This window comes from Gouania willdenowi, chromosome 12 (genome assembly GCF_900634775.1).
Source record: "Gouania willdenowi chromosome 12, fGouWil2.1, whole genome shotgun sequence".
Taxonomy (NCBI): Eukaryota; Metazoa; Chordata; class Actinopteri; order Blenniiformes; family Gobiesocidae; genus Gouania; species Gouania willdenowi.
Genome location: NC_041055.1, coordinates 2,776,726 through 2,802,938, shown reverse-complemented (window position 1 = coordinate 2,802,938; position 26,213 = coordinate 2,776,726). Strand labels below are relative to the sequence as shown.

The window sequence follows — 26,213 nt, the reverse complement described above, 5'->3', positions numbered from 1 at the left end:
TGATATAAATCCTGCAGTTTCTTGTCCACGTCTTTAGAATTTTTCCTCCTTTTTTTATTTGGCGTGCCTTCCATGCAATGCATGCGTTTTGTTTTGTCAGGTTTTCATTTATAAACACCTTTGTTTCCTTCAGTTTCTTGCCTTGCTTCATTAGTTCTCCTTTAAATTTCACATTCGTGAAGGTGATTTTTACAGCTCTGGTATCATTACGCTTCGGCAGGAGTTGATGTTGTTAGGGTTCAAGACAATGTCCTTCGTTTCCAAGTAATCAATGAACTGTTGTTCAATCGATTTTGTGTCTTCGTCACTTTGTTCTGTTGTCCGTCTCAACGCACTCGCGTAACTCCTGGGTTTTATCTTTAAGCCTGTAATGATGACATCTTTCTCTCTTTCCTTTTGTTCCAGCTCTTCAACCCTCACGTTCAGCAGTTTTATCTCTTCATCATTCACTACATTCTTTTGTTCCAGTACCTTTACTTCACTTTGAAGGCCTTCCAGTGCTTTTTCCAGTGTCTTTTCCAACGACTTTATCTCGGTAGTGAACTTCAGAGATAGATCGTCTTTGAGATTTCGTATCATCTCCTTGACCTCTTCCAAACCCGGAATAGGTTCTGTAGTGCCTTTTTTAACTATTTTTCTTTTCGTCTTGGGCTTTTCTCAGGCTGTTAATCTCCAAAGGTCGTGTTGTCGGAGCGAGTAAAAACACGTCTGCTCTCTTCAAAGACCAGAGACTATATTTTCACGGATTAGGAAGTCTAACAACGTAACGAAGAGATCAGAAACAAATTGATGATAGATAATACTTCTTTGTGTATTTTACAGCTGATTTAAGCCATGGATGAAACTGACCTGTTATAATAAGAGACGCTAACAGAAAGCTAACATAAGAGGAAGGCTACGTTTTATGGGCTTATTTATTAATGACTCAATAATTGTGATTAATTGTAATTTAACTTTAGTAATTAACAATGCAATTGTAATTGACTTTCAGGGGGAAAATAATTCTCATAATTTCAATTGGGAAAAAATGCAATTGTAATTGAACATGGATAATTGAAGATGTAATTGACCCGAGTGAGTGTGTGTGTGTGTGTGTGTGCGTGCGTGCTTACCTTCAGTCTGTGTAAAGCACTACTGACAGCTTGTTCTAGAGGAGGTTCAGGAGTTTTGGACAGAAACTCAGTGACTGAACAGAAAGACGAAGCCAACAGTTTGGTCTGCAGACAGAGTTCCTGACGCAGAAGAAGAACAAACATTCACTATCTGCAATAACGAACGCAAAGACTTCCAGAGGACGTCAACAGCTTTCCTTATCCAACATCAGAGAGAAGGATTTATCTTTATGAAGGATTTAGTTCATGTTTTTAGGAACAGATCCATTCTTTATACGTCTGTGACAAAAGACAGGAGGAACAGATCTATTCTTTATACATCTGTGACAAAAGACAGGAGCAACAGATCTATTCTTTATACGTCTGTGACAAAGGACAGGAGCAACAGATCTATTCTATTCTATTCATTCATTTTTTTAGCTTTTAAATTGTTTTTAATATTAATATTCTTACTTTCTGTTTTATATTTTAAACCTGTTTTTATTCCAATGCACCCATTGTTGCACTTTGAGATTTGTTACAAATGTAAAGTGTATTATAAGGAAAATGTATTATTATCATATGTCTGTGACAAAGAACAGGAAGAACAGATCTACTCATATGTCTGTAAAAGGCAACGCTTTTTTTGTGGACAGTGAGAAGCTCATGGGTTCAAGACCCGGGTTGGACACTTGGGTCCTTTTTGTGTGGAGGTTGCATGTTCTCCCTATGTTTGCGTAGTAATCAGAAGGAAGAAGATGAACGAAGGAAAAAATATTTGTAAAAACGTTTCATGGATTTGTTTCAAAAGTCAAAATTTGGTGAAAAATGTCATCATTCTTCATTATCAGCCCTCAGAGTTGTCTAGAGCGTCACTAATAAATAAACAAGTTTATACTGTACGTGTGACGTGTGTGTTTACCTGTAGAGGAACCTGCAGCAGCTGAGGAACCTGAAAATTCAGGAGTTTGTTAAAGCGGAGTCGACTGAAGAGACGGAAACAGATTCCTGGTCTGCAGCGGCCGGCTCTGACACACACAAACAGACACACAGACACACACACACACACATTTAGTACTTACACATGGCTGTGTTCAAAATGTCACACTCCGTACCATGCACCTCAAACTTAATGAGTATATACTGTCTACTAATAGGGCTGTGTGAAAAAATCAGGTTAATCGATTTATCAAATTTGTAGATATAAACAATTTTTATTTTGCAAATTCAAGTTTTTTTTTTTTTTTTTTACATTAAATTTTTTTTTTCCCACCACAGTTTTTTTCAGACTTTTTCACGTTCCGTCCTTGTGGGTTACCGTAGCGCGATGTGAGCCTGCCCCCTCTTTGTTTACATGTGTTTACCCTTTGAGTAGGCTATATGGGCCACAAGCATGTTTAATGTTTTATTCACACTATGCTGAGACGCTAAGGGAAGAGTCTATTATTGTTTTATTGTAATGTTATATGTTATAAAATATGTAGCTATATGATTTCTGAATCAGAAAATTTAAGCTACTGTCAAGTTACTGTTGCACTTTTGAAATAGTTGAATGACAGAGGCTCATTTACTTTTTATTTTGGGATTGTTCTATGCATTTTAACTCTTGAGGACAATCACACCAATAAAGTTGCACTTCTGACAATACACCTGATGTCTGCAGTCATTTTTAGGTGCATTGAAAAAAAAAATAAAAATAAAAGAGATTTTTTTTCAAAGGGAAAATCACCCAGCCCTATCAACTATATACTATAAGTTTTTTTTAAACTTATAGTAGATAGTATATACTCATTGAAGTGAGAAAGTGACCAAGTAGAATATCAACATTTGCTCATTTGATCCATAAAACTTGTGGAAACATTACAAACTAATGGAAGACACGAAGACATGCTTTTATTTTGAAAGGGGAAGTTTGCCTTTAGCTTGAAGCCGGTCCCAGGACCATTTTACGTTCCGCTCACAATGCATCATGGGGTGGATGAGTATGACTTGTGTGCCCACTGTGCATACTTAAAATGTCCCCATATAAAATACGTCCTGGTATTTCTCGCGTACTCAATCTATTCATACCTTCTAATGTGAACGCACAACATACTCATTTTGACGTCAGACAGTATGAGTAGTACGTTAGGATGACATTTAAAACAGTCATGCTCCCTGTGAGGCTTTCAGACTCACCTTCCTTTCCTCTGCAGAGCGCTGGCTTTGGAAATCCAAACCGTCTCCACCACTGAGGCTTGATTCAGGGAATCAAAGAGTTTCTAAAAGATGGAAAATGAAAAATAAATTAGCCAAAGATTCCAAAGTGTGACTCCTGTGAGAGGGAGGAGCACCTGTTTGATCTTTCCAGAGTCGATGACAAAGACCACGTCGTCGATGGTGATGCTTGATTCTCCAATGTGAGTGGAAAGAATCTGACCCGGAAATATAACCAGATTCAACTTCAGAAAGTGGAAATTCACTTTGGACAACATGTTTAACTGATGACACACGTCATAAAAACATTGCTTTGGTTAAAACAACTGTGAAGTTAGAAACAAACCAATATTAGTTCAAACTGCTGGAGACGATCATTATTTATCAAATGAAGACAGTGTCGACTCATAGATCAATAAATCAAAAATAATTTGCTCTTAAAAAAAGATGTAAATTTCTGCTTAAAGTTGGTTTTGATCTCCACAGTAAACACTCTTTTATTGGCATTCATTCATAGAAGTGTTTCTACTTCATTCTTACTGTGATTTCTGGAGTTTCTTTTCCAGAAGAGGAGGACAGCGATTTTTGTTCTAGTTAGGATCATTTAAATTAAGTTGTTCAAAACGTAATCACATTAATGCGGTTCTCATACATCTTTATATGACATATTATAAATATTTAGAAAGGAGCAGTCAGAATAATCCATACCTTAAATATAGTTTTAAATTGTATAATAATGATTTATTTATTTATTTATTTTTTTAATTGATATTATTTATTTTGTTTCTTCGCAGAAGTTAAAAATTACTATTTTCTGAAAAAAATTAATACATCTATCAATCTATAAAGCAAGAAATCTCTGTGTGTGGCTAAAATATCTCTGCGGTTCAGGGACAAACAGAGCTGAGACTTTCAACATGGCTGCTGCTTGGGTCAAAGATGTGCGACGTCAAATTTGTTTGGACTGCAATGATACCATTAATGAATTATTTCAAAAAATTATCCACCGTTAGCGGACATCATCACTGTGGATTGAGCCTTTGATCACGTGGCACAGTTGGCCGGGTTAGAGGCAGCCTGTGGACGCACCAGAGCCAATCACTCTGTGGGCAGCCTGTCCTGCGTGTGTGTGTTTAATGCAGAATTAAATTTGCATTACGAATGAAGTGTTTACAAGGTCAGTTTAAAGAGGATTTAACTTTTATTTTGAATTAAAGAGAAATTAAAGCTCTTATGTAAACCATCCATGAAAAAGCTACTTATCGCCCACTTTTCTATAGCTAGACACACTTCCTACGGGCACTGCACTAGTATTTCTAAAAAAAAAAAAGGAATTAGGAAAAAATAAAATTGATTTTATAGGGCCCTAAATGAAAACACCACAAATGTGTTGGGAAGTCACTTTGGCAGATACAAGAAATCACAGTATGAATGAAACAAAATCACTTCAAATGGGGGTATGCAAAGGCAGTACAGGAGGTACTTGAGAAAGGGAGAGTGGAAAATTAACAGATGAAAGCATTACAAATATGGGGTTATAGAATACTTTTCTTGAGTTAAAAATGATAATAATTATAATAATGATGATCAAATTATCTTGATTACAACAGGAAGTGAATATACAAGTTAGTCTTGGTCGCACATCAAGAGGGAGATGACAGGTCATTATAAAACCTATAGAAATAAATCTAATCAAGTGGCACTAAATACTGTTTCATTTCATTTATTTACAATGGGACTCTTTAAAATGTGTGTTATCACTCATTCATTCTATCATTATGCTCTAGGTTTAGCAAAATGTTGAAGTCGGACATAAGGGGGGACTTGGATTCAAAAGTAAGAGAAATGGGGTACTAGAGCCACTGGTTTGAACAACACAAACTAGGGATGCACCGAATATTCGGCCACTGAATATATTCGGCTGAATATTGCAAAAAAAGCAACATTTGACCTTTGGTTTGGTGAGTTAAAATCAAGGCCGAATAGTAGCGTGTGACGTAATGATGCAAACCAAACAACGTGTAGTGATTAGAGTTGGAAAAGTGTGCTTGCGTTGCTGCAGAACCAGGAGCAGCAGCTCCTCCTTTCCACACACAAACACAGCCAGACTCTCTCCTTACTGCTCTCCGTCACCGCGTAAAAGTTGGAAACCGTTTAATTCCACAACCGAGTCCGTTGTTTGCGCGTGTGAGCCACAAATCCGTAAACATCTCCATCGTTTCCTCCTCAGTTTACAAGCGATGTCGGGTCTCCCTACATGGGCTGGTGTAGCATTAGCACGGAGTGCTAACAGCTGATGTGTGTAAACAAGCAGTGACTCCCAGCACGACTTTTTCTCAGCAGCAGAAAAAGTAGTGCAGTTTGGGCGTCCAGTAGAGCAGTTTGTATTTACATATATGGCAATAAATTATAATATATATTCTACATTAAACAGCAGTGTTTGTTTTAGCTGATAGATAGTTGGGGAGGAAGGAGCTCACATTCTACGAGACGTGTTAGGTGACGTCACTGACCAACGTGGACAAAATCCAACTGTCCTGTTTAAAGCTGACTTTTTACAAAATGTGGAATAACAAGGGAGGAGGAAACAGTAGCAAAACCATTAGAAAGTGATTTTTAATCGCACCTCCCCTTTAATGCACTTTAGTTTTTTTTTTTGGAATGCATGTTTTGTTTTATTTGAAGGGCTAATGTAAATGAAAAACTTTGTTGTGCTTTTTTTGAAAAGCAAAGGCTCCTGGAATATTTAAAAAAATGTCAAAAATATTCAATCAACATTTACTTTCTTTAAAAAACATGTCTAAAAATGTATTCTAGGTTAAAAAAAATTGTGAAAAACTTAACTGCATTCGATATTCGGTATTCGGCCAAGCGTTTATATTTTATTCGGCTTCGGCTACAAATTTTAATTTCGGTGCATCCCTAATACAAATCATTTTGGTGAAATGAAATCAGTTTCAATATAGAGAACTCAAACTGTAAATGAGAATAAGTTGGTACACCTGAACACATCCTTAGAGAGTTTGGAGCTTTCTAACATCCGACACCCTCTGCAGGTCACATCACATGACCACGTGGGACACTCACAATCTTCCTGATGCCAGCTGGAGAGGCCTCCATGACTTCTTTCTGCTCCATGTTCTGCATGTCAGAGTGCAGAGTGAACACCTCGTACCTGGAACAGGAAAGAACAGTGGACTCAACAAATCAAACACTCCCACAAGCCAAAACCAACAACCACAGGAAAAAACTTTTTAATAAAATGTTTTAAAATCCAAAAACCGGGGGAATTTGATCCCAGCTTTAAATCACAGCGACCACTCCTAAAGAAACACTGACTTCAACAACTGGTCAAAAAGCTCTTTTAGCAGCTGAAAACACTAAATAAGTGCAGATAATAGAATTATTACTGGACATCAAATAAACTGTTGAAACTGATTAATCATCATTATCTTGCAATACCTTTTCTACTGTTTTCTTTTTAAATTAAGATGAATTGATTGATATGATTTATTTCCTATTGGTTGGTGGGTCATAGTTTATTTTGGTTTCTCAGAGTCAAACCAGTGGAAAAATACTTCTTTATCTTATCCAGACTATATTAGTGTAAAACCGTGAAAGTTCAAAAACCTTTGATTGCACACGACAAAAATAATGAAATAAAAATCAAAACTTTAATTTAATGAATCCCAAAATAAAAATGGATGTAATAAAATTCTAAATAAAGTCAGTCGATTCCAGCTCATTTTTTTCTGGAGCGTCTTGACGTGGGAACTTAGGAATGAAAAAGTAAAAAACACAATGACAGGCAAAGCATTGATAGTTATACTAAGAATAAGAATAATTTTAATGATTATTATTATTATTATTATTAATAATAATAATAATAATAAAAAGAAGAAGAATTATCATAATAAATAATATTAATAGCAATAAAAAGCAATATTCATAGTCATAATTATAATAATTATGATACGAAGTAATTAATTGTGATAAAAAGTAATATTGATAATAATAAGCCACAAATAAATCATCCAAACTAAGACTGTTGTAAATGTCACACTCCATATTACACACTACGAACTCAGTGAGTACATACTGTCTACTATACACTATAAGTATGATTATGATGATGAGCGTTCACACTGAAGTATACTTCTAAGTTTCCCAAGATGCATTTGGAACCTATGACGACAAAAACCTTGTTCACACTGAGGCTAAATATCTCTGTTGATTCTCCACCTTTACTTTGAAATTTCTGAAAACATTTGAAGTCAGAAAAAGACCAAGTAGAATATCAACATGTGCTCATTTGATCCATAAAAGTCACGTAGACACATTTCATGCAGATATTTAAGAGATTTTCTGAGACCCTCCATTGTGCTACCAACTAAATTTCCTGTTAACTACAAAACCAGAGCCTAATTCACAAAAAAGTTAAAAAAAACTAATGGAAGACAAAAAGAGATGCTTTCATTTTGAAAAGGGGACGTTTGATTTTTAGCTTTAAGCTGGTCCCAGGACAATTTTACATTCTGCTCGCAATGCATCATGGGACGGTTGAGTATGACACATAGAATTCATCCGGGTATTTCACGGGTACTCAATCTCTTCATTAGGGATGTCCCGATACAACGTTTTCATTTCCGATATGATACCAATACTGCAGCCTTGCGTATCAGCCGATACCAATATTGATATCATACATATTTTTATTACTTTTTTTTTCTTTAATAAAAAATAATAATTACTTATTTTGTAGTGTGGAATGTTAGAAAAAGCTTGATCAAGTGATGTCACTCAAACAGAGAACAATAGTCAACAACAGTAGGGATGAGAAAAACTGACCCATTTATTATTAACCAATTGGTTACATACATTTCAACCTTCAACATATTATCTCCAGTATTCTACAATTGAACAAAATAAATAAATAAATAAAAAATTGGAAATTTGAATCCTATAACCGATATTCGTTTTCAGGCTGATCTCGGACCGATATCGGATCGGGACACCCCTACTTTTCATACTATGTTGACGTCAGACTTAGAATAAGTAGTACGTTAGTATGACATTTACAACACAGTCTCAGTGATTCTGAGCAGCTCCACAGGTCTCTGTTTGATCCATTCTGTGCCCCACCCTCATTGATCACTGATCAATGATCACTGACCTCTCACTGTGGGAAAACCTCTTATCATCAAACAGCAGCAGGTCTCTGAGCGCCACTATCTCTTCATAGCCAGGAAGAAAAATCAGGACTGCACCTGAAAACCAACACAAGAACATCACTTCAGCCTTTTTTACATCTGACCTGTTAAAAGACACACACACACACACGCACACATACACACAAGCACACACACACACACACACACGCACACATACACACACACACACATATATACACACACACACACACGAGTGATTCTAAGCACAGGTATAGTAAAAACTGTAAATGAATGCATGCGTGTCTTTTTAATGTTGTGACTAAAAAAGTGGTTAAAAATTAATAATGAATGTTATAATAATATGATAATTAATAAGTGACAGCATTAAAGCCACACAATATAACTTTTTTAAATCACAGTGTATGATAGAACAATAATACTGCTGAAAACTGAATACAAATATTGCATTTATAAATGATAAATAATGAAAACAAGTTTTTTAAAAAGTAAAATAGATAGTTAAACACAAATATTAGTAATGTAGATAACAAATATAAAGAACAATAGATTTTACAAAACAATAACCAAATAAATTACAATGATTTACAATATTACATTATGACAAATTATGTCAATGAATGTTACAATTGATCAACAAAAACAAATTGTGGCTGAACAAGTGCACAGTTCAGATAGATGTAAACTCTGTCACCAGTTGTAATGACGACCAGTTGAACTGAGACACCAACAGGTGATGTTGTGTCGTTATTAAAGCTAAGTCAGGGTCAGCTGATCAACAACAGGAAGTCGTATCACTAACTAAACTAGTGCAGAGTTAGAGTGTGTAGAGTGGATAGAGTGGATGGTGTGGTGCTGTGTGCAGAGCAGAGCTTCACCCTCGCTGGTGGTGGAGCAGATGTTGTGCAGCAGGTTCATGATGAGGTCCAGGTCGACCCGTTCATCATCTGAGAAGCTGTGGTAGAGCATCAGCGTCTCCTGGTCCTCGAGTCTCAGCTCTGAAGAGTCACACTGCAGCACAGAGGATTCATCCAGACGGCTCAGCTGCTGCAGTGGGCTGCACAAGCACACACGCACACACACACACAAACTGATGGAATAATCTGCACCAAGAAATGAAAATACGCAAAACACCTAAAAATGTACAAGATAAAGAACAGCTAGTAAATGTTCTATGGCAGAGATGGGCCACGAATGTGTTTGTATCTGATCATAGGGTCACATAATCAACATTCGTGTCATCAAATGGAAAAGTGACCAATACGAGCATTACACAGGAAACAGCAAAGTGTTTTTGTTTTTCTTTAGTGTGTTTTTGGATCAATATGTGTATTTTTCGTTGTCATTTTGTGTATTATGTTTCTGCTTTTGTGTGTTTATACTGTCCTTTCATGAATTTTTCCTTTTCATTAGTCTTTTAGCGGAGTCATTTCATGTATTTTTGTAGTAATTTTGTGTGTTTTGTAGTCATTTTGTCATAATGAGTATTTGTTTTAAGGGCACACGAAAAAAAGTGAGGTCAGTTGCCCATCACATATGTCTATAATGATATATTAAGTCATGTATGTAATTGTGTATTTTGATTCATGTGACATTAGTTTTGTTCAAACAGTTTAGAAAGACATTAAGAAATGTTATATGTTTAATGTGTTTAAAATAAATCAAAAAAATTAAATCTATCAAAAATAAAAACACTGAATTTAGCAAGAAAATAATTATTTAACAATTATTTCTTTATTGCTCCAAAGTCAGACAGAATTATAGATAAAAATGTATCTCTGTGTCACATTAAAGGTTTCTGTTAAATGCTGAGGAAAGTAAGGGCTGCTGTATTAATAAAGTCTTTAACGTTCAATTCAAATTTATTTTTTTAATAATGAAATATATTTGCTCTTCTTCTTTGGTTGTAGCATTGTGTATTACATATTATTCATGTTATACACACAGTTATCAACTGCTGAAGAGTCACATCTTGTCTGTCACTGATCAAACTTTCTGATATTTTTACTTGAACATTTGGTAACAATGTTGTTACAATAGTTCAATGAAAAATAATGCCCTATTACTAATTAATGAGTTCACTCACATGGAAGCTTCCAGAAGGTTCACAGCCTCCGTCTGATTAAAGTGTTTGGCGAAGTCCAAAGCAGTCCTGGAACAAGAGGGAAAATATTTCTCATTTTAGTTCCAAATACCAACCAGTTTGATCTCAAGTGGGCCACAGATTATAGGCGGGAAAACAATACATTTCATCAATAATATGCCCTACTTTGCACTTCCACCTTTAAATGATAAATAAAGTATGTGAAGCACCGACAATATCCAAGCTTTAAGTGACAGATTTCCCAGCAGGATCTTCACCTAAATGTACTTGATCTTGTGAATAATTGTTATTTATTTTGGGGACATTTTGTGGAATGATTTGAGTAAAAATTAAGGATTTTAGAAAAATTGAGAATTCTTCCAACAATTTAGGTTTTAAAAATGATTGCCATCATGTGATATACTGTAATTGTGGGAAAACTGTGAGCGCTAGCAAATATAAAGTTTCACTGAATTTCTGTATTTGGAGAGACTGCAATATCTACAATGGAATTAGTTGATTATTTACATTTTATTTATTTTTCAGTCATTTTTCTACTTTCTCCAGCAGGCCAAAATTGGATGCTCTAAAGCAGGGGTTCTCAACTGGTCTCACCGTGGGATCCACATGCTCTAAAGGGACCGAATTGGCCCCCAGGCCTTGAGTTTGACAAATACCCCTTAACGCATCTTCATGATTTCATGAGTTTACAGTGTGGGAAATGAAGCGACGCCTGTCAGCAGAGATGGCAAAAGTACTAGTTCTTCAATACTCAAGTAAAAGTATAGATACTTGAATAAAAAATGACTCTGGTAAAAGTCAAAGCATTGAAGTTGCTCACTTACTTGATAATAATAATGCATTGGATATATATAGCGCCTTATTTTGGTGACTCAAAGTGCTTTACATGACATTATTCTTTCACTCCACACTCAGTGGAGGTAAGCTACTGTGCTATTGTAGCCACAGCTGCCCTGTGTCAAGAAAGCACAAGAGCAAATGCTCAATTAAACCCAGAGCGGCTTTGAGTTTAACATTTTTAAAAACTTATACAACAAAGAGATCTGCCTAACAGAAAAAAGCTCAAACTACCAAATATTTGCATCTTTTTATGTCTTGACGTCATCTTAGAAGGTCTTAAAAGTAACAAGTACATTTTTAAAAATGTAATGAGTAGAAAGTACGGATCTTTGTTTCAAAAAGTAAAGAGTAAAAGTAAAAAGTTGCCCAAAAAATAATTACTCTAGTAAAATACAGATAACAGAAAAAACTACTTAAAGTACAGTAACAAAGTATTTGTACTTCGTTACTTGTCACCTCTGCCTGTCAGTGATCCTCACATCTGAGCATGATGCTGCTTGTAGAGCTAGTGTCAATAGTCTGTCCTGCGTTTTGTCAAAGACATATCAACAATAGATCCGTTCCTGTCAAAGTGGAATGACTAAATGTACAAAGCAGAACAGAATCACAGATGAAGGTACATAGAGGGGCGGACTCACTAAGATCTGAAATAAAGGGTGGTAAACCAGGTGCATCCCTAAATCCTATGGTGATGCAGTTTCCTCACCTGCTGACTAAGATTGCAGCAATGATTAGCACACGTGCAGAAGTGGTGCAGACCGCCCTATTTAAATAAACGTATTGTTCGTTCAATGTGGAAACATGAATGCACAGAAGCACACAATGACATGTGAGGAAGTTAAAATGGAGGCAGATGGACTTCTCTGTCTGCTGCACATTAAATAATGTAGAAAACTAAATAAACAAATAAAAATGTTTTTTGTGCTCGATCAGAGCATGTGTGGAACCTAAGTGGACTATTGAGAGTGTGGCAATGGTGAAATAAAATTATCAAAAAAAAGGGGCAAGCGGTGAGACTTAGCGTCACCGGGATGAGGAGGAAGTTGCGTGTGTGGCGAATGACAGGGGAGAGACATGGAGGAACGCCAAAATACAGTAAGAAAACCATTCAACCCTGACCCAGATAGCAAAAGAATAATAATGTTGCCATCAAAAGCCCGGTCTCAGTGTTGTTTTTGTAGTTTTATAGAAGGAAACTAATGTTGAGGTGTCACTAAACCAAAAAAAATAATTGCTTCAAAGTCACTAATAGTTTTTTTCAGAAAAAGCCGCTTTTCTCAGCTTTTTGTCACAAACTGGCGATTTGAGTGAAACTTGCCTCTATTCAACTGCTAATTAAAACAAAATATTTTTTTCTGATGAAGGTAGAGACTTTAATCTTTCAGGATCTGGTTGCAGAGCTTAGATTATCATAGTACAAAATATTCTGTGGGTCTTTAAAAATCAGCCAAAATGCTCTAAAACATCTAGCAATGAGGTGGTAGAAATTATAAAAATGGCTGGCACTGAATGAGTTAATATTGACAATTGTTTTATTTAAAAAAATTTCTTACACTAGAAAGGTTAACTGGGGTCTTTTTATTCCATCTCCGCTGTGTTTTGTGTCAACATTTACTGCAGCAGATCTCTGCGTTTGTGTTTGCACCACCTGTGAGTCAAATTATTTCACCGCAAACATTTCCTGGTTTGATGAATTGCATTACGCCCACCGCATTAATTTATTTGCATTTCCTCCTCCCATTTCTTTGTGCCCCTTGTGAGATTTGCCTACTTTACATATTCATCAGCGGACTGTGGGCACATTTTGATGCGCTGAAGACGCCCAGTCTTGATTCCATGGGGTTTGTACCCCTTATTAGCGTGTGGAGTGACGTTTGCACACGTTTTAATACCCCTAAACCTTTAGTGAATCCGCCCCTGCCTGTATGAACACGAATGAGGTTCTCTACCATCCGTTGGACGCCTTTATATTCATGTTTGCCCCCTGTTTGAGCAGCTGCTCCATCTCTGGGAGGAATCCATGACTGGCGGCCGCCATCAGAGGAGTGAGTCCTGTGTCAGTGTGCAGGAAGTCCACTGTGGAAAGAGGACATTTAAAAACTAAAAGCTCACTGTAATTCTAAAACCCATCCCAAGTCTTTTGGCTGGGCATGACCGTGTGTGTGAGTGTGTGTCTTCATGAAACTCACCGTCCACACCTTCAGTGAGGATGAGCTCGTAGAGCTGATGGAAAGCTTCCTGGTCTCGGTTTAGGAAAATGTTGGAAATGCACCAGTCCAAGGTTGTGTGCAGCAGCTGCTCAGAGCCGCTCTGACTCTGAGACACAAAACACCAGAAGAACCATCACGTCATTTACACCTGCTGTCAAACTCAAAGCCTTCATCAAAACCTCAAATATTTGAATACATGAGCAGAGTCCCTTTGATCTGCAGGTGGTAAGATATGTGTGTAAAATGTAGTTATTTCATTTAAATTACAATCAAGACATATTATGGTAGGGTAGTACATATTTGTCTTTATCGTTCAATAAAAAAATAATGTTAAAGAAAAGTGTTTGAATGCAAAAAACAACAAATTTGAGACTCATAAAAATTGTGTTTTAACCCTTTTATTCTTTGATTTAAGTGAAAAAAGTTCTGTTTGAGTGACAAGTCTCTACACCAATGACATTTGACAAAGGATTCTCTCTCTCAACAACAAGCAATTTGCCATCAAAACAAAAAAAAATCATTTTAATCAAATAAACATTTTGAATCAAAGAAAAAAGTGTTCAAATGCAATTATTTGGGTCTCAAATATTACACTTTTCTTCTTTGATTGAATTAATTGTTTTTTTTCTGATTATAGTAATTCTTATTTTGGATAGAAAAGCTTTTTTTAATTGAATAATAAAGACACTAATGTACCTCCATGAAACTTTAAAGATCTGTTCAAGGTAGGGTAGGCGATTTTCAAAAGCTAGCATGATTTTGAATGTAGCCTCCCTGACAGCTCCGCCTTTCCCCCTCCCCTCTGTACTCCGTCTCACTCGCATGCACACAGCTGCTGCAGAAGAAGAGGAGCTCAGCTCATCGCTTGTATTGTGTAGAAACGTCGTTGTCTCATGTCTCATTCAGCAGTAAGTAAACACTAAACTTTATCATTATATATGTTTAAAAATGTAACCAAAAACTCTGTCAGCGGTGACGCGCTTTCAGTGTGAGCTTGTGCATGCGAGGGATCGAGAACGAGCAGGGAGACAGGGAGACGTGATTGGTTAAAACAAACAGTTTTTTTCCACTCGAAGTTATTACAGGTTTACAGCTGCTACAGATGATGGATTTTCTTCGTTCCTTTTTCAGAGCACATAAGATCTTAATTTCTGTCAGGACATAAAGACAATTTCAACCAAAAGCTTAAAAAGTGTATCTGGAGAAAATCGCCTACCCTAGCTTTCATGTCCTCTGTCACAGATTTATAAAGAATAGATCTGTTCCTCTATGACTGAAATGTACAAACTTAGAACATTTAGCATGCAACTGTTTCTCTGGAAAGATGAGATTTGTGTATTTATTCAAATTGCCATTATCGGGCGATTATTATTGTGCTGTCTTAATAAATTTGAATAGATGACGAAATGATGTAGCAGATCATTTTGAGCAGAAGGTGGCGCTGTGTGTGTGTGCTCATCATCACTGTCCATCTCACTCAGCTTCACTTCCCTCCACAACATTTATTCTTTTTTTTTTTCTTCTTCTTTGTTTGTTTGTGTGTGTGTGTGTGTATGTGTGTGTGTGTGTGTGTGTGTATTTACGAGCTTGTTGAACAAGCTTTCTTCTTTATTCCAGATGCAGATGCCCTGGTTGGTTTCTGGTTTCCTCTCAACCGCCTCCAACAACTCATTCAGACATTTTCGTTTCCCCTCCTCTGAGAAACACAAGCACACAGTGAGTGAGTGACTCTCTCACAGTGAAACAGGAATACAAATTAAGCTAATCTGGCAAATTGTTTAACTCTCCTGACTAAAACAAAAGGTCAACTTGTATAACTTTTGATGAAAAGCAATTTATTTTCTTTTGCTGGAGCACAGTCCAGTAAATTACTCATTAAATATACAGAAACCATTTCTTTGGAATTGCAAGTGTTCCTGGAAGGGGCGTGGCCCTTCTTCATGATGAATTAATCTCTGAAAACTCAACTGGCAGCCCGTTTTGTGCAGCCCCCAAAATAAATGCACAAAAATCCACAAAATTACAGAAAAATTGGTTAAAGGTGCAGTCTGCAACTCTTATAAAAGTGACTTTTTGTCATATTTGCTAAACCTGTCACTATGTAAGGACAGCTTTACATCAAACTAGTAGTTTGTGTGAAAAAAACAGACTCATTGAGTCCCTCCCCCCAGTGCTTCTGCAGCCTTTGGCAGATTGCCAGAATGCACCGCGACCGAGCAAAAAGAACCAATCAGAGCAAGGATTGTGTTTGATGGACTGTTTGACAGCTGTTGCTCACAGGCCTCGCCCCTTTACCGGGCTGGAACGCCATCTTTTTTAGTGTATGGTGTGGAGGAGTAGAAGATGAAATTAGCGACTTTTCTTTTATGATTTACATTACGTTTAATTTTTTATTGTTACACTAGAACTCTGTAGTGCATGTGTTGTTGCTGCTTCTACTGAGGTGTGTGCACATTGAGAGAGAGAAAAGCACTTCAGTAATATGCTTTTAACAGAGTATGTAACGTTGCTGTCGGACGAACGTTAGCTTGTTAGCTCCTCTGAGGGAGGGACTTTGGAAAGTTTGGAGGCAGGGCAAGAGAGCATCGGGGAGGGAGGAGGAGAGAGGGATCTGAGAGAGACTGTACCTTTAAGGATGACAAAAATACATTACAAATACATTAAAGGATGACAAAATTACACTAAAATATAACAAAATAAATTAAAGGATGACAAAAACACACTAAAGGATAACAAAAATACATTAAAGGATGACAGCAATGAAAAATGACTCCAAAAACACACAAAAAAAGAACGTGATTTCTGTTTTTTCCGTCTGTTTTCCGCAATCACGTAAAACTGGAGGCCATAGAATCGGTCTCCAGAAAAGGAATACACAGCACAAATAGGAACACAACATAATTAATAAACAGATTAAATTAAACTTCCTACGTCTGCGCAGCTCTTCTTTTTGCTTGTTGATGTTTCTTTGGTCCATCAGTCTCAGGACGTCCTCCAGAAAGAACTCCCTCACCTCAAAAAGTCTCCTTTTAACTGCATGAAGCCATAATTAATACATTAGAATACAGAAAAGTCACTGCCTCACAGAAAGTAGGCCGTGAAGTAAAAGCCACGGTTTGGTTTTTTCATGCTTTATTTTTATTTCATAAATTATATTTCTACTGAATCTCCGTAGCCCAACAAAGGAGAAGAAATGCTGCTGTACATCTTTTTTTTTCTTGTCTGCACATGCTGTCAGAGGTCAACACTACAAGAAGTGCAATCTTTTTTAGACAGAAATGCATGTTTTGTTATTGCAATTAAATAAATGAATTTATTTTATTGCATAATTGTGACCATCACCAGCCCTCCCTAAGGAAGGGAAGGGAGAATATAAAAAGAGAGAGCAGTGCTACACATGGGTGAGGGGGTGGGAGGAGGTGGAGGGGGAAGGGAGCAGGGAGGAGAGATTCAAGGTAGAAAAATGGATGGATGGGGAAGAGTTGATTATTGTAAAGTGAGAGTGAGATGTGAAGTTGTAGGCGTGAGGCTTAGGTATAATGGTGGTGGCTGTGGACAGAGGGAAGGAGTGAGTGGTAATACCTAAAACAGGTATTTGGGATCAACGTGTCGAAAGTTAAGCCCACTACGAGTTTTTTCGCACAGTCCAACGCATGCCAGTGCATCGTAGACCGATTTATGTGCAAGAAACCGCCACTGTAAACCCAAGCGCTGCCCCGGACCCGAAGACACAGCCAGGCGAGCAGAAAGAGCGGGGGCCAGGGAGCCCAGGCAACCCCCCACGGCCGAGCAGCCCTCCAGACGCCCCCAAGACACCAAGCCGAGAGGCAGCCACTGTCCCCTACACACCGAGACAGCACCACGGAGCCGAGGACCCAGCGCACCCCGCCAACGATCAAAACCCCCAACCTCAGGCAGCGTGGCGCTACCTTTTTTCTAAAGATCAGGATCTTTACTGAAAAAGGAATTAAGGCAAAATTTTACCTTTTAATCTGGGGAAAGTCATCAAAAGTTTTTTTAATCTGCTGTCAAAGCCATTAAATCTGTGGTTCCCAACATTTTTCTTGTCTCAACCCTATTTTTATGATCACACATTTCTGGCAAACCCGGAGACTTTTTTCCTCTAAAATTAGTTTTTTGATCACGTTTGTTTTACAAATACAAAGTAGCCAGTATCAGTGCACAAAGTAACAATAAGTGCCAGCTCAAATATCTTATATATATTTGAGAAAGTGAAAGTATAGAAAACAGTTATTTGAGATTGTGTGTGCAAATTAGACAATTTATAATAATTAAAAAAAATGTAAATACATTTTTTTAAAAAATATATATATATATATACACATTTTTTTTTTACATTTGTTTTGTTAAACAATTAAAAAAAATTTTACTATTAAATCTAAAAAAATGTTTTAAATTAAAAAATATAATTCTAATTTATTCTTATTTTATTTTATTATTACTAGACATTTCAGGCAACTCTTTTTTTTTTAAATTTTGGAAGTTGAAGCTTTCCGATCGAACTTTGATAAAAAGTGACTCACTGTAGAAGAGTGGACAGGAGCCGAAGTAGCGAATGAACAGCTCTGTGTCTAGAGCTGCACTGGTCAGCACCAGCTTCAGAGTGGGAAATTGGTGAAGGATGTCTCGCATCTTGGTGAGCAGCAGGTCCGACAAGCCATCGCGCTCGTGAACTTCATCCTGTGGACAGAGAAAGAGACACATCGAGCTTTGACACCAGTTCATCCAGATTACAACAGGGAGATCGTTGTGGGTAACGATGGACAAACATTTTTATTATTAGCCAGGGTTCTCGCCAGCACTGTCGAGCGTAGGGACCCCTGACGTTGTAATTTTGCTTAGTAGTTTTCAGCAACGTAGGGGGGATTTTCTGTAGTTCTTTTTCCCTTTTTTAATCAGTACTGTCGTATATAAATGTTGCACACTTGGAAACAAAACAGACTTCCAGGCGTGCACTGGTTGTTTTAATTCTCTTTTTAATCTGAATAACCGAGAAACACATTCATCAGCCGCACCATCTATTTAATACAGGCGATCTGCTCGGATGCTCCCGTCTTCACCTGAGGACCCCTGCAGCCCTTTAGCTGCCCTTGATGCTGCCTGTGTACACCGTCCAATATAAACAGTGTAGCTTCAACCAGACGTAGCGCACATGAAGCTGCTCACCATGTTTCTAAAACTTGCAATGAATCATTCTACATGCACGTGCACGGACATGAACACCGTTGAGTTGTTCGGGCTTAAAGAGACATCGGCTTCATTCTGGTTGTACGGGTTCTCAGGCCGGGTCTTCTTTTTTCGGCCTGATTAAAGCGCTAATGTGTCCGTGTGCATCCTCCTCGTGTATATGTTTGTGTGCGCACGCGTCATCAGCCTGTGTGTGTGTTCAAGTATTACTGCAGGTCCCACATGATACCTCATTCAAATTTGAAAAGCGCATCTTGGAATTAGTTTTTTTAATAAAATGTTATTTCTTGTCTCAACAGTGTCTGTGAGTGTTTATTAGTGGAGGACCGACTGTGTGTATATACTATATATATATATATATATACCAAGCATGAGTAACTGTCTAACTACATTCATCATCACCTTGAACAAATAACTTTTAGCTTTAAAGTAAAACTGCAGCAAAGATTAAAAAAATAACAAAAAAACAAATAAATGTTAGAGCATTAAATATGTCAAAATTTTCCGCGCCACACAATCCTCCCATGTTGTGAAAAGTTCCTGGTGAGAACCCTGTTTGCGTTATCATCTTTCTCACCATGATGACATGGGTGATGGTTGTAAGGCTGGCGTCTCCGTTCATCAGCGTCCTCAGGAACATCCCGGTGGTGCAGAACGTAAGAAGAGTTTTGATAGAAACCCTGAAAAACGTCCACAGTTTACAGTCTAAGAAGTATTGTCTACACAAACAAATCCAAGTTTTAACTTGAAAACATTCAAATGTAATTCTTAAATTGATCTAAAGATGCTACAAAACTATTCAGTTGAAGAAAAGAATGAAGGCAGCTGCAGATGTTTTTCGTCTTTTAGTTAAACAGCTGCATGTTCACGTGCCTTCATGTTTGTATATTTAGGAACAGATCTATTCTTTATATGTCTGTAACAGAAGACAGGAACAGACTGTTTTAATGCCAGCATTGATGTGTTTTGAGCCCCCCCTACCAAATAATCCTGACAAATAACACATTTTCAAATTTATTGAAATAACAGGTAACAAGTAACAACATATTTCATAATAAAAATTTAAAATAAAAACTAAAACAGAACATCATCTGCATAAAAAACAAATGCAGAAGTGCAGCCGTCAAAAATACAGGAAATGACAAAACATTGTTTGTAATCTGCGTAAAAAGCTTCAGAAAACCAAAAGAAATTAATTCAGCTTTTGAAATATTTTGTTCCCAGTCCATATCTAATGCAGTCTAATAATTTACTGCTCTTTTAAGTTCTTTTTTTAAGCTTCTCATTATTACTTTCTTTGTGTGTAGGTGTTTTGTTTAGTGTTAATGATCTTTATTGTCAATGAATACAAATAAAAAATAAAATTCAAAGTCATGATAAAAAAACAGTTATTTTGAATAGAAAAGTGAGAACAGAACAATAATTTTGAGAAGCACTGGTTCAAAGTATCAGAAGTCGATAGAAATGTTGAGGGACTCATTGGTGTCGACCTACCTGCTGACTCGTCGGATGTGGTAACCGATGGTCTGACCGACGGCCTCTCCCCGTTCAGCTGCGACTCTCTCTGCCGCAGCGATGATGCACAGGCCTCTGGGCTGAGTGCACACGATCCTGCACGGCTCACCTCGCCTGCTGCAGTCGTCCAACAGGAACTGAGGGATCTGCACAGAGAACCGACCAAAGGGGTGAGAAATAAATAGATTCAGCGACATATCGTGATATTTCACAGCACGATTATCGTATTGATCCAAAAAATTTGCACATTTTTAAAATAATGTTTTTTAACGAAAAAATAACATTTAATTTCCTTAACGTGCATAGCACGTTGACGTCCAGTCACTAGGTGACATTTTAGCTTGGAAGATAATAGCACTTTATTTTTATGAAACCAGTTGCGGATGCTTTAAGACTACAAGGGAACCTCAGCTTCCCCTAAAATCAGTGGTCAAATATGTAGTGTTGTGTGTACATTTCATTGACTAAATATATGACAGAACACATGTATGTTTAGTTCAGAATCAGCTTCTTATAACAGGAAACTGACAGTGACAGCGTGACGTTCTTCATTCATTACCGCAGCGTCACAGTGTTAATAAACAGTGGTGAAGTTCAGCTTCAATTGACTTCAATGGGAGAGGATTTAGTGGTTGATCCACTGCAGTCAAACTAGATGCTCATTGGATAAATGCTCGGTTATGACGCACTTAGTCCCGCCCATCAGACGCCGGGATTCACAGGAGGTCTATGGAGCAGTGGGCTGGATCTGTCTGTTCCGGACGCTGGAATAATGGATGATGATAGGATGATCTGTCTCAGGCTAATTCAATTTTGATTGACAGCGAAATGAGCCAATCAGAGAGTATGACGTTGTAAGCACACAGGCGGGTTTTTCAAATATTTCAGTCCGTTGCTCTGTGTTGACACGGAGACTTTGCTGATCCTCTCATAGCGAATCAACTTCTGACAAACCTAGTGTCTGTTTTTGGTGTTTGTGGAGACTGTTACTGCTTGTGTTGTGAGACTTTTGACCAAACACTCACACTCCAGCGCGCAGCAGCTACGCGCGTGCGTGCGCGCTAATCTACAAATAGTTGTTGACAACAAATTCTAGTAGAATTCACATTTAAATAAACAGATACATTTTCTGAAGTAGGCAGAAAATGAGCTTCCCCTGCATGAAAGACCAGCAGCCACCACTGTATGAAACATACTGGGCACTTTGATAGATGTATGTGGTTACTTTTTGTTAAATATTTAAGAACTTAACAAAATCAGAATCTGTTGTTGAAGCAACAGTTAAACTTTTGAAAAACGTATTTTGACAGTTTGATAAACATACCACTTATTCTTGATATTTGTGCTTGAATTACAGTTACTTACCATTTACTTGTTCTCACAAGTTTAAAAAAAAACAAAATAAATTTCACACCATTTTGTACTTTGTATTTGTTGATTCTCCACCTTTAAAAGTTCTAAAAACATTTGAAGTGAGAAAGTGACCAAGTAGAATATCAGCATGTGCTCATTTGTTCCATAAAATTCACGGAAACACATTTCATGCAGCAATTTTGGAAACAAGAGCCCTATTTACGAATAGAAGACAAGTAGAGATGCTTTTTGTTTTGAAAAGGGATTTTTTTAGCTTGAAGACCTTTCACACAATAACCGGAAATTGTAGTGTATGCGGACTTCCAGTAAAATGCCAACACAGCAGAAAGCCGGGGAATGTAAAATGGATCAGAGAGTCTACACAACTTACCTCACGGATTTGCCGTAGTGGCAAGAGTCGTATTAATAGAAGTCTCTGAGCATGTAGCCATAAATAATCATTATTTCACCCATTTGCATTGCATAGAGACTTTAGCCATGGGTTACATGAAATGGATAACTTGATAAGGAATTTTAATAACAGGTACCTTTAACAAGCAGCAGGGGTAGGTTAGCATTAATACTGTACATAGGCTACAACACAACAACATAGGTAGGAAATAAGACACAGAGATATGAGGCCAGGAATGTTGTTTACGCCTTTAACTTAGCTGTAGCAAAATATTGACAAACTGTTACAGTGATTGAAGAAGACAACACACCACTCTACCATGAAGACATAACGTCAACGTTAGAGCTGGAATTTCTTACCTGCGGGCGGTGACGTCGCATATTTATGGTCCAGTTTCAAAGCTTTCTTTGCAATTTCTTTAACCTCGACAACAACCGATGTTAACGGCTGCCGTTTTTAGCACCGCTCACACACCGACTCTCTTTTTCCTTTAGAGGTGAAATTGTTCCAAGGAAAAAGGTGAGAGACAGACTCTGGATTTACGCGGTGAACAGTGATCCGCAAGACATAGTTTTCTGATGTGAAGTGTCTGCTGCAGACATTAGTACTCCTCTTTTTTAGTTGTAAACGTGGATCCTTCATCCCATCAAATAGTTTGAACCCATTTTCATCTAACTTCACCGTTAACAGGGAAGGAGAGGAACGATGGATAAGGCTGTTTTAGGGCATTACAAGATCCTCCTGAACTCATGCTCATTGCTTGCGCCATCTTTGTTGTTTACCTGTTGCCCTGACCGCAACAGGAAGTAGGTTTCCACAACGATTGTGTATTTCCGGTACAAAATACGAAAGTTATGCACACTTAGGAAATGTTCCCAAATAATATACATCTGGGTATTTCTCATGTATTTAATCTTTTCATACTATCTAATGTGAACGCACTACATACTCATTTAGACGTCAGACTTAGTATGAGTAGTACGTTAATATGACATTTACATACAGTCTATGTATGTATCAATACAGGTGATCTATTAGCTGTTACGTGTATGTGAGAATATAGATCAAAACGAGGAATAATTGCTGCCCCCTACCTGACTGGAGTGTGAGTTCATCTGCTCGCTTTTGTTCTAATTAACCTGATTTATGGAAAATCACCTAACATCACATGAGTCGTGTCAGTCTGTGAGCTGCCTGTGTGATTTCAGACCTGGGTGGTTTTCCCGGAGCCGGCCTCTCCCACCACCAGCACCACTTTGTTGTCTCTGACCAGCTGGACGATCTCAGCCTGATGTTCCAGCACAGGGAGGGAGCGTCGGAAGTGGTCAAGCTCAGAGGGAGTTCTCATCTGAGGCACCATGGGGATCACTTTGTTCAAACGCCCGCCGGCTTTGACGCGGTGGTCGATGCTCCGCTCTACACGAGACACACGAGAAAAAACACAGTGAAACGTGATGATTGACATCCATTCCTCTTTAGATCAATTCACCGGTTTTTAAATGTCTCACTAACTATTTCCTATGAACCCCCAGACCCTGAGCTCCTCTACACCAGGGGTTCTCAATCTTGGCATCATTGAAGGGCCCATTTTTGCTTATTTTTACCCTTTTTCTGCAACTACACCATATTTTCACTTATTTTCATCACTTTTTCTTGACATATTTTTGCTCCTTTTAATGCTTTTTTGCTACATTCCTCCCATTTCTGCAACTATTCCATCAAATTTCAATGCCTTTTCTACACATTTTTCCAGCATTTTCAGCACTTATAAACCCTTTCCACCACTTTTCCACCTAAAGTCACATATGTTGACCCATTATTGTCACTTTTAACTTCTTTTCACCAGATTTTAGGCTTAAATTTTTGCCAATTTAACCACAATTTGTTCAGAAAATAATTCGTTTTTAACTCCTGTGAGGACACAAAGTAAATACTAATTTTAAAAAAAAACCATATGGCCTATTCGCAAGGGATTAGTTTTACCTAGGGACCACATGTAATAAATAAATGACCCCCCACCGTCTGCTTTTCATGTGGCGCATTCGCACGAAATAACCGAAGCCTGAGATTTAGCTGAAATTTATGGACATCTCCCGGATATGATGTCAAGGCGCTGCGTAAAACAAATGAAAAAATATAAAAAACTGATTTTTTTTGTTTGTTTTGTTTTATTAATTTAAAACTAAAAACAGGAAAACAAAAAACAAACAAGCAGCATTTTTCTGTTTTAAAATTAGATCTGGTTCTGTTTGTGTGATATCTGGATACATGCTTTCCACCTCACACTGATGGCAGAGGTGTAATTTGTGTCGATGACGTTTCATGAAAGAGTTATTGATGCTGAAAGTCCAAATTTGTGAATATTTGACAACTTTACCGAACAGTGTTACGGTCTAAATAGTATCCAGATAATCTGGTGACTGGGTGGACTTTTGCTCCCTGTCCGGACATAAAAGAAGCAACACATAAGTCACATTACTGGTGATTTGAAACGTTATTAATACATAAATAAATCAAAACATAAAAAGGGATGTTACGTAAAACATGCACATATGTGCAGACAGAAGTGGTGTAATAAATCTACTGGTCCTCCTTGTTTCCTATGATCAACTTCTGTGTGTGTTGACGGCTGCTGTTAGCGGTATTCGTAACGTGCAAAATAAACATTTTACTGCCCTCAAAAAAAGCTGTAATTGTTTTTGCAAAAGTGTCAAATGGTAGAAGTTCTAACATCTATTGTTCCTCACACCAACCTCACAGTTGATAGCCAGTCATCAGTTTATCTGGATACTATTTGGATCGTAACACCACGAAACAAAACATAAACGTGAGCAGCCTTTTATGAGCTAAAACATCCACAGACTGAATGAAAACAGGAGCAGGACCAGAAAACTCAAAGAACGAAGGGTACACGGATTCAGACCCCGCCCATTTCTGTCCAGTCACAGAGAAGCCTATTCGCATTAGATTAGTATTATCACAGGACCTCAGAGTTCAGCAAAATATAGTAGGTCATTTGCGGGGGAATTTTCACTTTTACAAATTACTGACATGGCCGATTCACACAGGATTAACATCACAAACATTCTCTGCAATTATTACAAATCGCATGTGGTCCCGAAGTAAAACTAATCCTGTGTGAATAGGGCTTATGTTTTAATCAACTTAATTTAACTGTAACTGGTCAGCTTCGTATTTAGGAGTGAGTGATGAGTTGCGTAGTTTTTTGGCAGTTCCGACAGTGATTCAGATGATTTAGATGCTGTTTGAAGTGGACACATCGGGAGGGGGGAGGATGGTGCATCTAATGAGCGCTTCCCGGAAACATTTCGCCATAAAAGAAGCGTTCTTTTCCTCACGTGATGGCGTTTCATCCCGATTCTGTCAATTTCCGCACTCATCAGTGGATTCCGTTTTCATTGGTTGATTCTGTTTTCATTGGTTGATTCTGTGATTCCGTTAACGATTCCGTTAATGTGGATTTTATAGGGCCCTAATTATATGCCAGTTTAAACTAGTTGTTCCTAGTTTTAAGCCAATATTGAAACTTTTTCTGTCCGTTTTTGTCACTTTTAACCAAGTTCTATCGTTTTTAAAATCTCATTTTAAAGCATTTTTATTTCTGATTAAACCAAGGATTAGAGTTGTCACGATACCAAAATGAGTAATCACGATACGATACCAGACAAAGTATCACGGTTCCGGATAATATCGCGATACTAAAGCCTTTTTGATTATTACTTTTATGAACTACAATGTATTTGTAGAAGTTAGAAATACTTATTAATTACTTATAGTGTTGTTTGGTGCATGATAAGAGTATATGAACAAAAGCATATAAGCAATAAAAAAACGAATAAATGAAGTTTCCTTTGCACGTCAATTTATGTTTAACTAATATAAATACCGTAATCAACATACGATAACAAATCCACTGTCTTTAAAAAAAAAACAATTTGACAACAATGCTTCTTCTCCAACATAATAAACCATAAAGGATAAAATACAATAAACAGGAAGTGATTCCCTGAGAAAACTATATTTGTATGTATTTTCTGGGTGACGTCACTGGTGTTTTATGGGATTGGATGTGAT

At 37.5% G+C, this 26,213-nt stretch overlaps 1 protein-coding gene across 1 annotated transcript in view; it reads right to left on the bottom strand.

The window, feature by feature from the left end:
* The window catches only part of LOC114473103 (3'-5' RNA helicase YTHDC2-like), a 41,708-nt gene that overhangs the window by 11,970 nt on the left and 3,525 nt on the right, over window positions 1-26,213 (bottom strand). The window contains 16 exon segments of the mRNA XM_028462501.1: window positions 1,113-1,232; window positions 2,014-2,119; window positions 3,270-3,352; window positions 3,425-3,505; window positions 6,375-6,462; window positions 8,461-8,554; window positions 9,355-9,533; window positions 10,563-10,628; window positions 13,370-13,496; window positions 13,610-13,736; window positions 15,214-15,326; window positions 16,562-16,663; window positions 18,175-18,331; window positions 19,416-19,518; window positions 20,333-20,499; window positions 23,329-23,534. Of these exon segments, the coding sequence (XP_028318302.1) occupies window positions 1,113-1,232; window positions 2,014-2,119; window positions 3,270-3,352; window positions 3,425-3,505; window positions 6,375-6,462; window positions 8,461-8,554; window positions 9,355-9,533; window positions 10,563-10,628; window positions 13,370-13,496; window positions 13,610-13,736; window positions 15,214-15,326; window positions 16,562-16,663; window positions 18,175-18,331; window positions 19,416-19,518; window positions 20,333-20,499; window positions 23,329-23,534 (1,919 nt within the window).